Genomic DNA, 12779 nt, shown 5'->3' with positions numbered 1-12779 from the left:
TCCTGCTAAATGGCCCCTCTTGACTTATTCATCTGATTAAGTTATAAGTTAACGTACCATCATCTTAGTACATTAAACACAACAGTATGCGGACACCTTTGCACTCTCTACATAAAGGCTTCCACCCTTTGGCCCGTTAATGTAATACAGCCTTCAGTCAACAAACTCACTGCTAAGCTGGAGCTGAAACCCTTCAAAGTGGTCTTTTCAGCTCTCCCTCACATCACTGGTCACCACAGTCGTCCTGATGTCTGAGCGATGGCCTCGCTGTCCATCAGTGGGTAATATAAGCCTCAGTCCTCTACCCTTACCCTCTAAGCACAGACCCTTGTCCTCCAACAAGTCTCTGGGAAATCACACCTCTGGCACTAATATGGTTTGTGCTCCCACCTCTTCTGCCACTCCCTCCATTCCAACTGTGCTCTTTAGCCAGTCTTCGGAGGGTACAGGCACTAAGAGCAGTTTCTCCTCCTGCTACTGGCTGTCCGCTGGCTCTGCTTCTATGCAGTTCAGGTCTGTGAGGAGTAGCCCCTGCTGGGAGGCTGGGCCAAGCTGCAGAAACTGAACCCGGTTGTGGGTATCCTGCGGTGCTGTTCTGCCCGAGGGCTGTGCCTGTATCTGCTGCAGGCCCACCTGCGATTGTGTTTGCAACAGGGGGATGGACAGCTGAGGGTTGCAGTGAAGTTCCATGCCAGCTTTCACCCCTTTCTCAGGTGGCAGCGCTACCTTGACTACCAGCACACCTCCACCACTCTCAGATGCGCCACAGTGACAGTAGTAGCTGTCATAGATTTCCTGTGGCGCTCCTCCATATGTTGTGGCCTCTCCAATCTTTCGACCTCGAGCCTTCTTTGGAATTTGTCTTCCTCTTCGACCCTCTCTGTCCCTCTCATCAACGCAAGAGCTCCAAGAGCCATCATCCACAGTTCCCTGTCCACCTTTTCTTATCCGAGAGCTTCCCCATCGTCCTCTCGCCCTCTTCCACAGTAGAAGTAGTAACCCCCCTCCTCTTAAACTCCAAGTCCTCTGGCACTTCATCCATCTCAGTCTCCTCTGGCTCGGCCAGGTTGGCACCTCCTCCTGCCCTATCTCCATCTCCTCTCCAACCCCTGAATTCGACCTCCCCTGCCCTTAGCTCTGTCCCGTGAGCGAAGGAGGGTGTGTTTCAGAAGATTTTCTCTGAGGCGCAGGAGCGCATGCCGCAGCCGGTTCTCCCTCCGCCTGGCCGCACTGAGCAGCCACAGGGACTTTTCCAGGCTGTCGGTGGCTCTCTCACAACGCTTCCACCACACCAGGGGACAGTGCTGAGCATAGTTGTGTTCCTTGGGCAGGTAGAAGCTGGGAGGTGGAGGGAGGCGCAGCATGTATTGCGATGGGGAATGAGGACAGGGAGAGGATGGAGAGCCAGGAAGGTCTCCGGGTGAAGCGCCTGATGGGTGTTGAGGGGGGACTCTGTGGTGTTTTGACAGTTGGCGCAGATATTCCCTGGGGGGAGGGAGGGACTGTGCCCTGTCCCATCTGGCTATTCGGTTCCCCATTGGGTGTCTCAGAGCAATGAACTTGTTCTCCACTATCTATATTTTTGTCTTCAGTTTCTTGTTGTGCGCCATTCTGGCTGTCTTGTTCCACTTTCAGATAGCGGGACCTCAGAAAAAAGGGAAGATGACTATTATCACGCATCACAGCTCTGCGCTCTTCTGGGAAGGCTTTCCACTAGATGTTGGAACGTTGCTGTGGGGACTTGCTTCCATTCAGCCACAAGAGCATTAGTGAGGTCAGGCACTGATGTTGGACGATTAGGCCTGGCTCACAGTCGGTGTTACAATTCATCACAAAGGTATTCGATTGGGTTGAGGTCAGGGCTCTGTGCAGGCCAGTCAAGTTTTCCAAACTGATCTCGACAAACCATTTCTGTATGGACCTCGCTTTGTCCACTGGGGCATTGTCATGCTGAAACAGAAAAGGGCCTTCCCCAAACTGTTGCCACAAAGTTGGAAGCACAGAATCATCTAGAATGTCATTGTATGCTGTAGAGGTAACATTTCCTTTCACTGGAACTAAGGGGCCTAGCCTGAACCATGAAAAACAGCCCCAGACAATTATTCCTCCTCCACCAAATTTTACAGTTGGCACTATGCATTGGGGCAGGTAGTGTTCTCCTGGCATCTGCCAAACCCAGATTTGTCCGTCGGACTGCCAGAGGGCGAAGCATGATCCAGAGTCCAATTGCGGTAAGCTTACCACCACTCCAGCCGACGCTTGGCATTGCACATGGTGATTTAAGGCTTATGTGCGGCTGCTCGGCCATGGAAACCCATTTCATGAAGCTCCCGACGAACAGTACTTGTGCTGACGTTGCTTCCAAAGGCAGTTTGGAACTCGGTAGGGAATGTTGCAACCGAGGACAGACGATTTTTACACGCTACTCGCTTCAGCACTCTGCGGTCCCGTTCTGTGAGCTTGTGTGGCTTATCATTTCGCGGCTGAGCCGTTGTTGCTCCTAGACGTTTCCACTGCACAATAACAGCATTTAGAGTTGACCGGGGCAGCAATAAATTTGATTAACTGATTTGTTGGAAAGGTGGAATCCTATGGTGGTGCCACGTTGATAGTCACTGAGCTCTGCGGTACAGGCCACTCTCCTGCCAATGTTTAGCTATGGAGATTGCATGTCTATGTGCTCGATTTTATACACCTATCAACAACTGGGGTGGCTGAAACAGCCAAATCCACAAATTTGAAGGGTATGTAGTGTACATTATCACCTGACCTATGGAATTCCGAGTAAACACTGCCCTCTATCAGTTGGAAGAGACACTACATACCTGACTCCTGAGAGTTCAAAATTCTCTGAGGTGAAGTGCTTAGTGCAGAAATAGATTAAGTTGCTCTGGGGGTCCCATTGCCCCTGACCTTGTGGGCCCTTGTGTTTTGCTAGGTGATGATCCATAGGTCCTGGCGTGGGGTTCTGTGCTTTGGCAACCTGGCAACCAAACAAGCTTAATGAAGACTTACAATAGATTCAGAGGGGTTGGGTTAAATGCAGAATACACTTTTCAGTTAATGCATTCAGTTGCACAACACACTAGGTATCCCCCTTTCCTTTCCAAAGAAATACACAGCATGCACATGGTTATCAGATTAAGTAGAAGGTCAGTGTTCATGTCAAAATCTTCTATATATAACAAACATACAAATGCTTAGGGTTAGGAGTTTCCAAAATGGTGGGTTGGTAATGGTTGTTCAGTTATGAACTGGCCCAACTTCAATCATTGATCTGTTTCTGACATAGTAGGCTATTGCTTTACAAGTCACAGGAGTCTATGTTAACAAATCTAACGCAATGGTAAATCGGTAGCGTTATAGGTTTGGAAGTGTGTCAGAATTTGTTTTGCTATGTTCACAAATGGAATTACGGGCGCAAGTAGCTGCCGGTGGCACGAAATGGCTGGGTTTTGATACATAAACAAGTTGTGGGTGTGTCGAGACTTGGCCTCTTGCTGGCCAATCAAAATGTGCTCCATGGCTAAATATGTGGTTGCTTCAAGTTGTGTATTTACATTCTTTTATATATTGCATTGTCATCAACTCCAATTTGAATGTTAGTCCGTTATAGCCTAGTTTGTTAAATAGCCTGCCCCTTATTGTCTAAATATGTCGAACATGTTTGTAGTCCACATTGTTCTAATTTCATTGCTTCAATATGGATTGTTAAACATAGGCTATAGCATTTGCACTGATATTGTCACGCCCTGACCTTAGTATTCTTTGATTTCTTTATTATTTTGGTTAGGTCAGGGTGTGACATGCGTGATTATATGGTTTTTGTCCTGTCTAGGGTTTTTGTAAGTTTGTTTAGTGTTTCTTCGTCTTCATTAAAGAAATATGTATTCACATCACGCTGTGCCTTGGTCTCCTCCATACATCGAACGTGACAGAATCACCCACCACCAAAGGACCAAGCAGCGTGGTAACGGGCAGCAGCAGCGATCTCAGGACTCCTGGACATGGGAGGAGATTCTGGAAGGCAAGGGACCCTGGGCACAGGCTGGAGAATATCGCCGCCCCAAGGCTGAGCTGGAGGCAGCGAAAGCCGAGAGGCGGTGGTATGAGGAGGTAGCACGGCAGCGCGGTTGGAAGCCCGAGAGGCAGCCCCAAAATGTTCTTGGGGGGGGAACACGGGGAGTGTGGCTAAGTCGGGTAGGAGACCTGAGCCAACTCCCCGTGCTTACCCTTACCCCGCGTTATGCCGTGAGGTGCACGGTGTCCCCGGTGCGCATGCATAGCCCGATGCAGTCGGGCTAGAGTGGGCATCGAGCCAGGTGCCATGAAGCTGGCTCAGCGCATCTGGTCTCCAGTGCGTCTCCTCGGGGCGGTGTACATGGCACCAGCCTTACGCATGGTGTCCCCGGTTCACCAGCACAGCCCAGTGCGGGCTATTCCACCTCTCCGCACTGGGCTGGCTACGGGGAGCATTCAACCAGGTAAGGTTGGGCAGGCTCGGTGCTCAAGAGCTCCAGTGCGCCTTCACGGTCCGGTCTATCCGGTGCCACCTCCACACACCAGCCCCCCGGTGGCAGCCCCCCACACCAGGCTGTCTCTCCGTCTCCTTCCTACAGGTGCTCCCGCCTGTCCAGTGCTGCCAGAGCCTTCCTCCTCTCCAGAGCTGCCAGAGTCTCCCGTCTGTCCTGAGCTGCCAGAGCCGCCATTCTGTCCTGAGCTGCCAGAGCCGCCAGTTTGTCCTGAGCCGCCAGAGCCGCCAGTCTGTCCTGAGCCGTCAGTCAGCCAGGAGCTGCCAGAGCCGTCAGTCAGCCAGGAGCTGCCAGAGCCGTCAGTCAGCCAGGAGCTGCCAGAACTGTCAGTCAGCCAGGAGCTGCCAGAGCCGTCAGTCAGCCAGGAGCTGCCAGAGCCGTCAGTCAGTCCGGATCTGCCAGAGTCTCCCTCCAGTCCGGATCTGCCAGAGTCTCCCTCCAGTCCGGATCTGCCAGAGTCTCCCTCCAGTCCAGAGGCGCCACTCACTCTAGACTCGACCATCAGTCCAGTGACGCCCTCTAGTCCGGGGTCGGTGGTGAGGGTTCCCGCTCCGGAGACATTACGTAAGTGGGCCGAGTCAGAAGTGGAGCGTCCCTCACCAGAACCACCACCGCGGAGATATGCCCACCCAGACCCTCCCATATAGGCTTAGGTGTGCAGCCGGGAGTCCGGGGGGGGGGGGGGGGGGGTCAACTCACAAGGCTATTGATAAGGCCTAAAATGACAGTATACAGTGCCTTGCGAAAGTATTCGGCCCCCTTGAACTTTGCAACCTTTTGCCACATTTCAGGCTTCAAACATAAAGATATAAAACTGTATTTTTTTGTGAAGAATCAACAACAAGTGGGACACAATCATTAAGTGGAACGACATTTATTGGATATTTCAAACTTTTTTAACAAATCAAAAACTGAAAAATTAGGCGTGCAAAAATTATTCAGCCCCTTTACTTTCACTGCAGCAAACTCTCTCCAGAAGTTCAGTGAGGATCTCTGAATGATCCAATGTTGACCTAAATGACTAATGATGATAAATACAATCCACCTGTGTGTAATCAAGTCTCCGTATAAATGCACCTGCACTGTGATAGTCTCAGAGGTCCGTTAAAAGCGCAGAGAGCATCATGAAGAACAAGGAACACACCAGGCAGGTCGGAGATACTGTTATGAAGAAGTTTAAAGCCGGATTTGGATACAAAAAGATTTCCCAAGCTTTAAACATCCCGAGGAGCACTGTGCAAGCGATAATATTGAAATGGAAGGAGTATCAGACCACTGCAAATCTACCAAGACCTGGCCGTCCCTCTAAACTTTCAGCTCATACAAGGAGAAGACTGATCAGAGATGCAGCCAAGAGGCCCATGATCACTCTGGATGAACTGCAGAGATCTACAGCTGAGGTGGGAGACTCTGTCCATAGGACAACAATCAGTCGTATATTGCACAAATCTGGCCTTTATGGAAGAGTGGCAAGAAGAAAGCCATTTCTTAAAGATATCCATAAAAAGTATTGGTTAAAGTTTGCCACAAGCCACCTGGGAGACACACCAAACATGTGGAAGAAGGTGCTCTGGTCAGATGAAACCAAAATTGAACTTTTTGGCAACAATGCAAAACGTTATGTTTGGCGTAAAAGCAACACAGCTGAACACACCATCCCCACTGTCAAACATGGTGGTGGCAGCATCATGGTGTGGGCCTGCTTTTCTTCAGCAGGGACAGGGAAGATGGTTAAAATGGATGGGAAGATGGATGGAGCCAAATACAGGACCATTCTGGAAGAAAACCTGATGGAGTCTGCAAAAGACCTGAGACTGGGACGGAGATTGGTCTTCCAACAAGACAATGATCCAAAACATAAAGCAAAATCTACAATGGAATGGTTCAAAAATAAACATATCCAGGTGTTAGAATGGCCAAGTCAAAGTCCAGACCTGAATCCAATCGAGAATCTGTGGAAAGAACTGAAAACTGCTGTTCACAAATGCTCTCCATCCAACCTCACTGAGCTCGAGCTGTTTTGCAAGGAGGAATGGGAAAAAATGTCAGTCTCTCGATGTGCAAAACTGATAGAGACATACCCCAAGCAACTTACAGCTGTAATCGCAGCAAAAGGTGGCGCTACAAAGTATTAACTTAAGGGGGCTGAATAATTTTGCACGCCCAATTTTTCAGTTTTTGATTTGTTATAAAAGTTTGAAATATCCAATAAATGTCGTTCCACTTCATGATTGTGTCCCACTTGTTGTTGATTGTTCACAAAAAAATACAGTTTTATATCTTTATGTTTGAAGCCTGAAATGTGGCAAAAGGTCGCAAAGTTCAAGGGGGCCGAATACTTTTGCAAGGCACTGTATAACTCTAATCAAATTCTATTTAAAAAAAGAAACAACACATGTTTTAAATAGGCTATATGTAAATACAGTTACAGACACCATAATTGCACCCCGTGGGCGTATAATACAGACGAGGCATCTTAAACTATGGAGGTTTTTACGCACATCCAAACTTTTCTTATGACCTTGATAAAGATCCAATATAAAGACAAAGGGGGAATGTCCATTCACTGTTATACTGCTCGCAAATGTAATGTTTTATAAACATCATGGAACCATCTTACAGATCATATTTGCACTTCTCCTGAAATAGCCGTGCATTCGAGCCATCCATATGTTAAACCCGTTGACTGTGAATCTTTCTAATAAGTTTGGTTCTTAATCAAATGAAACAAAAAACATGAACTGTTTTAAAAAAAAACAAGAACAGTATTTCTACATAGGATCGGGTCAGAAGCATGATATAATAAATCGCTTCACTTGTTCCATGGCACTCTGTGTACACGTAGGCCTAAATATCTTTACGCAAAACATTGGCATGTCGACATAAAATACTAGGCTCCTGTATCGTTGCCTATGTGCGAGGCAGATTAAAAAATATATATATGCCATTGATAGGGCATTATAGGAGATCTGAATAGTATGGACTGGAGTGTGTCTTTTGTAATCAGAAGAGGGGTGCTCTTTGAAAAAAATGGGGATGGATAGCCTACTTGCACAAGCAAAATGAAGTTTGCTTGTTTTAAAAAAATCAAATTCAACGAAATGGGGGTGGAAACCATTCATTTTTGAATGTTTCTAAACATGAAATTCACATGAAAAGGCACTTCTATCAATCCATGGGCACAGTGCGTCATGGCTGGAAAAGCTGTGCTCCTGCTCTCAAAATACATGCCCTTATTAACTGCAGTACCGTTAAGACCTGCTTTTTGTGGGTCTTAAAATGTCCCATTAGTGCTGCATGAAGTTAGAGCCCACAGTCTTTAAGGTGCAATATGCAGAAATCGCTCCGCCATTTCCTGGTTGTTAAGATTCAAATAGTTTGCCTAATTTCAGTTTGTGACAAAACAAGCAATGCATAGTGTAGAGAATTATTGTACCATCTAAACCACTGTGAAATATGTTTTCTATCACCAAAAATATAGTATATTCACCTTGTTTGAAGCTGGTGCCAAAACCAAAAGTGAAAGACGCAAAGCGAAATGTAAGCACAGGAAGCATAGAAATAAAGCACATAGAACAGATATCCCTCTTCTTAGACTTGCTTTCAATGAGAATGACAGATCTATAACTCACATGTCAATGTGAATTTGGTTGGTCGCCCCAAAAAACATGAATTGAAATGCATTCCAGGTGACTACCTCATGAAGCTGGTTTAGATTATGCCAAGTGTGCAAATTCCAGTATTCCAGTGTTTAATTGCTATATTGTAATTACTTCACCACCATTGGCTATTTATTGCCTTACCTTCCTTATCCTGACGTGTGTTTCCTAACCCAATAACAGCTCAGATGTGCTGTACATTCCCAAGCTTGTAGAAAATGAACAGTGTGCATTGTGACTGTAGAGACATGGTTCCCTGGATGTGTTCATGCCAAATGAAAATGTAATTTTAAAATATCTGTGAATTACATATTTACTACTAGGCCCATCAGTAGCGGTATGTCAGGTAAAATCACCGGGTAAGCCAATCCCCACCCTTCCCCCAAAAAGCCATTGTTACTATCTATGTGCTGGGATAATTGCGTTGTTTGCTCTATAACCTGTTAATTCATATGCCTTGCGACCGTGATATCAAATCAAATCAAATTGTATTGGTCACATACACATTTTTAGCAGATTTTATTGGGGGTGTAGCGAAATGCTTGTTTTCTTAGCTCAAACAGTGCACTAGTATCTAACAATTCACAACATTACTCGCATATCTAAAAGTAAAATAATGGAATTAAGAAATATATCAATGTTAGGATGTCGGAGTGGCATTGACTAAAATACAGTAGAATATAATACAGTATATACATATGAGATTAGTAAAATTAGCACGTTTAATACTTTTTTTGTTTTATACTTTTGCGGTCAGATGCTCGCTGGCTTCCTTTGCCGTCAACGCTACAGGCGGCAAACATGTCATACTCGTTTGGACCAGACAGCATCAGATAGCTGGCCTACATGTAGAGAGACAGAGGGCCGCTGTTTCACTCGCTCAGATGCTTTCTCCTGTTAGATACATTCAGCCTCTTGTAAATTGAAGGATAATTATGAAACACAGAGAGACGAAAGATACATGATTTAGTATTTTATTTATTTGGTAATGAATACACTCCACTGAGGCCCATAAAACAATTTCAGGCACACATAGGAAGTACCGCAAAAAAAATATGGACCCCAAATGTCACGGTATAATTCGCATTCTGGGTAGTTACACTATTTTCAAAAAAATACCATGACATTCTAGTGGTTAGAGATACGTTTAAATATATATATATATATAGCAAGACTGGTTTGTCATGACTTACATATCCACATCTTTCATTGTTTTTAATATCTGATAAGCTCAGCATGATAACAAACAATCTATAGCAAAAGCCTGAGATGTAATTATTGGGAATGATATTTTGGTACAAGATGATACAACTAATACAAGATGAGCTGCTAAAAACATTTTCACAATATCTGTCACGTCAAAATTGTAAAGCAAATCCAATGCAATTATAATTATATTGTACTTTGAACAAAGAAAAAGCTAAAACATTATATTTTGTCTTTCTCAGTGCTTTAATGCAAAAAAGAAACCAGTGCAAAGTAATTCCTCATACTATCAATGTTACAGATTGAACAGAAACACATGACACATTTCACTAGTTTAATTTCACATGAATCATCTAACCATGATCCTGCCTGTGGCCAAAGGGACCATCTGAAATGCTGAACTATGCAATGCGAAGCAGTCACCAACTCGTCGCTCACCTCATGCCTTATTCACCATGACATCTCTTTAAGCCAACCTTGTCAACCGCATCATTGGTGTGATTCCTGCCCAACTCAAGTCGCCAATTCTCCCCAGCCAGCATGCCATTTCTGGAATGGAAGACTTTTGCCAGGGAGGCGCTCATAGGAGAGGGGATGTACTCTTCACAGCGTGAGCCTCCAAGGCTGGGAGCACATTGCACTGTGTAGGAGAAGAAGAATGTGCCATATTTGAACACACAGACGTCACTCACATTTCCTCTACGCAGATCAAAGGAACATTCACCCAGGACATCTTTGTTCCAAACAACTCTGTCTGTGTCATACACCTTGAAAGTGAGTTTGGTGTCAAAGTTGATATGGATGGGTCTGAATTCAAAGCTCTCTGGCCAAACGGGATTGTCGTCGTCTTTGATCACTTCAGTGAGTTTGACTTGTTTATCATATGAGATCTCAACAAAACCATCCGTTTCGGTTGAAATGTCCCCGTAAAGTCCCTTTGCTCTCAAACCATAGACTTGCAGCCTGGCCAGGCCTTTCCCAGCAGGGCAACAGTTGGACTTGATGCTCTGATCACTGTGGCAGACACAGGCACAGTGATCCCTTTTGCTGGTCCTCGTACCTATCTGACAGGACTCTGAGCATTTCTTGATCAGGGCGTTTTCAAGGATGTACTCCTCCACTGCTTTCTTCAGCCCAGGTTGAGCAGGATGTCTACTTTTCAACAGGAAGTGAAGGGGCTTAAGGAAGTAGTGCACCACGTCAGGGATCGTTTTCAAGGACTCCAGCCACTCTTTGTAGGCGTTTGCGTCCAACGCACCTGAGAACAGCAGGTCGCCTCCATTTAGAACCCCTCCTTTAATTTCTGAGTGGCGGTCACTGAACATGCTGCTGAAACTTCGGTTGGTGCCAAGTTTCTTCTTTAGTTCATTACAGTAGTGAAGCTCGGCGGCCAAACTAGCGCTGAATTGATATGACAAGGAGGCCTCGACATCGAGACAGTCCTTCACTGCAGTGACTGTCACTCCGTTCATAGTCGCCTGACAAGACTTGATGGAAGTTACAGCACTCACTTTCCCTCCCAGGTTGACTTGAGAGGTGAAATGAGTGCCGTATGTGTCTATCAGGTTTCTATAGGCCGGCTTAGACTTGAGGTCATAAACAGTGGGGAGCTTCTTCACCGAATTCAGAAATTGTTTGTGAAGAGGAGGATCTTCGACCAGGCTATATCTGAGGAAAAAAGTGACAATGGTTTGGTTAACATTTAACAATAATCGGTTGTATTTTAGTCTTTAATAGCAGTTAAGTTGAACGCAATTGGTAAGCATGTGATGGTATTGTATGTGAACTTATCATGCAATGGATACACAATATTCATGAAAAGCATTATATTAGCCTCATATTACAGCCTCTTTAAGAATCTTTTAGTTTAGTCACTGAAGTTGAGTGCATCACCTGTAGATGCTACAATGGACTTCATGCCTGGTGAAACTGTATCTGTCCTGCTTCGACTTTGCAATGGCATATGTTGCTTCTCTGGAATCTGTCCCTCCAATGATTGTCTTGAACTTTACTTCAGGAATCTCAAGGTCCAGGCCAAGTTTCCAGTTGTTGGTCACGGCTGAAGTTGTGGTATTGATGAGGGACTCACTGGATTCATAGATGCTGCTTGAGACCTCCCGCTTGCAGTCGGTGAGGGCTCGCCAGTTTGCCATGGCTGCTGGAAGCTTCTGTTTTATTCCCCCCAAATAGAAATTCACAGCTAACTCGCAAGTGTCTCCCTCCCGCTCCCAATTTTCCATGTCGATCACATAAGAACCTTTTCGCTGCATCTTCACAATGTCGAAACCTTCCCCTGCCAGGTTGTAACCAGGGACAAACTCGGCCTGCTCACATTCCTGTGGCTTGCCAGGAATCTTTCCCCTCAAACTCCCTGCCAGGCACTGGAGTGTGCCTGCCCAGCAGATCAGTAGAAGTAGACACAGCTCCTTCATCACCTTCTTAATAGAAAAAAGTAGAAGTAATCAAAATAATTTAGCAGACACTTTTATCCAGAGCAATTAGGATTGAGTGCCTTGCTCAAGAGCACATCAACAGATTTTTCACCTAGTCAGCGTCAGCTCTGGGATTTGAAACAGCAACCTTTCGGTCACTGGCTCAATGCTCTTAACCGCTAGGCTACCTGCCACCACACACTGTAGTGGCACGCTGTAGTGAGCTTGTAATGGTAATGTATGAGTAAATGTGTTGTACTAATCCATTTGATCAGTGAAATGTATTGCTGTTCCAAGCACTACGTATTTATCAATTACAGTACAGTGCACATGAAATCAAGTTTTAAGAAATAGGACAATATACCTTAAGATCTGTATGAAGAATTGTTGTCCTTCAGGTTTTATGACTAGAGATCAAAAGATAACAAGTATAAAAATTGAGACTTCATATCATACCATGTGCTCTTTCTCTTGGAGATGTAAAACGAAGAGAGTTGTTTCTTGATTCTATACTGGATGAGAGAGAAGAGCCTTTAAATACACTGCTGGGTAGCTTGAGGTTTTTTTGCTGGTCATTTTCACAGAACATTTAGTGGCAAACCCCAAATTTCAATGCAACAAAAAAAAGTACATTCTCCTCTGTTGTAATTGGGTGACAAGTCAGTTGGTGGTTTTAGCATTAGAATGCAAAAACTAAGAGTTTTAGGAGTTTGATTGTGCAAAATATGGTTCTGTTTCAAGTAAAAAATATTTAAGGATGCTTTCATATGGTTGAAAGACGTAGTTTCATTTTACTTGGACAGTGATATCTTCAATGATGTTCTTGCTCTGTAATTTTGTAAAAATCTAACACATCTTCCTTTGAGTCACTCACACACAATCTTCTCACACTTTACCCTCACTACAAATCAAATCAAATCCAATTTTATTTGTCACATACACATGGTTAG

General features: G+C 45.1%; 1 protein-coding gene and 1 pseudogene across 2 annotated transcripts; both read right to left on the bottom strand.

Annotated features, from left to right (window-relative positions):
* Positions 1-93: 93 nt before the first annotated feature.
* On the bottom strand, positions 94-9840 carry LOC110488268 (annotated as a pseudogene).
* LOC110488267 (perforin-1) lies at positions 9154-12384 on the bottom strand. Of its 2 annotated transcripts, none has more exons than XM_021560423.2 (3): positions 12286-12384; positions 11291-11835; positions 9154-11065 (listed from the first exon to the last, which is right to left on the bottom strand). In XM_021560423.2, exons 1-3 carry the CDS (start codon positions 12286-12288, stop codon positions 9844-9846), a joined length of 1770 nt encoding a protein of 589 aa, XP_021416098.2. In that variant the 5' UTR covers positions 12289-12384; the 3' UTR covers positions 9154-9843. The 2 variants fall into 2 exon arrangements, with proteins under 2 accessions (XP_021416098.2, XP_021416099.2); XM_021560424.2 differs by having other exon boundaries at positions 11291-11832; positions 12286-12359.
* Positions 12385-12779: the final 395 nt, after the last annotated feature.

Source organism: Oncorhynchus mykiss, chromosome 32 (genome assembly GCF_013265735.2).
Source record: "Oncorhynchus mykiss isolate Arlee chromosome 32, USDA_OmykA_1.1, whole genome shotgun sequence".
NCBI lineage: Eukaryota > Metazoa > Chordata > Actinopteri > Salmoniformes > Salmonidae > Oncorhynchus > Oncorhynchus mykiss.
This window is presented reverse-complemented; position numbering and strand designations above follow the sequence as displayed.

What these genes read in the sequence shown, in the direction of transcription:
- LOC110488267 (XM_021560423.2), bottom strand. An exon ending in GTCCATTGTAGCATCTACAG is followed by an intron (nt 11,066 to 11,290) that starts GTGATGCACTCA and finishes TTTTTTCCTCAG; the next exon opens with ATATAGCCTGGTCGAAGATC.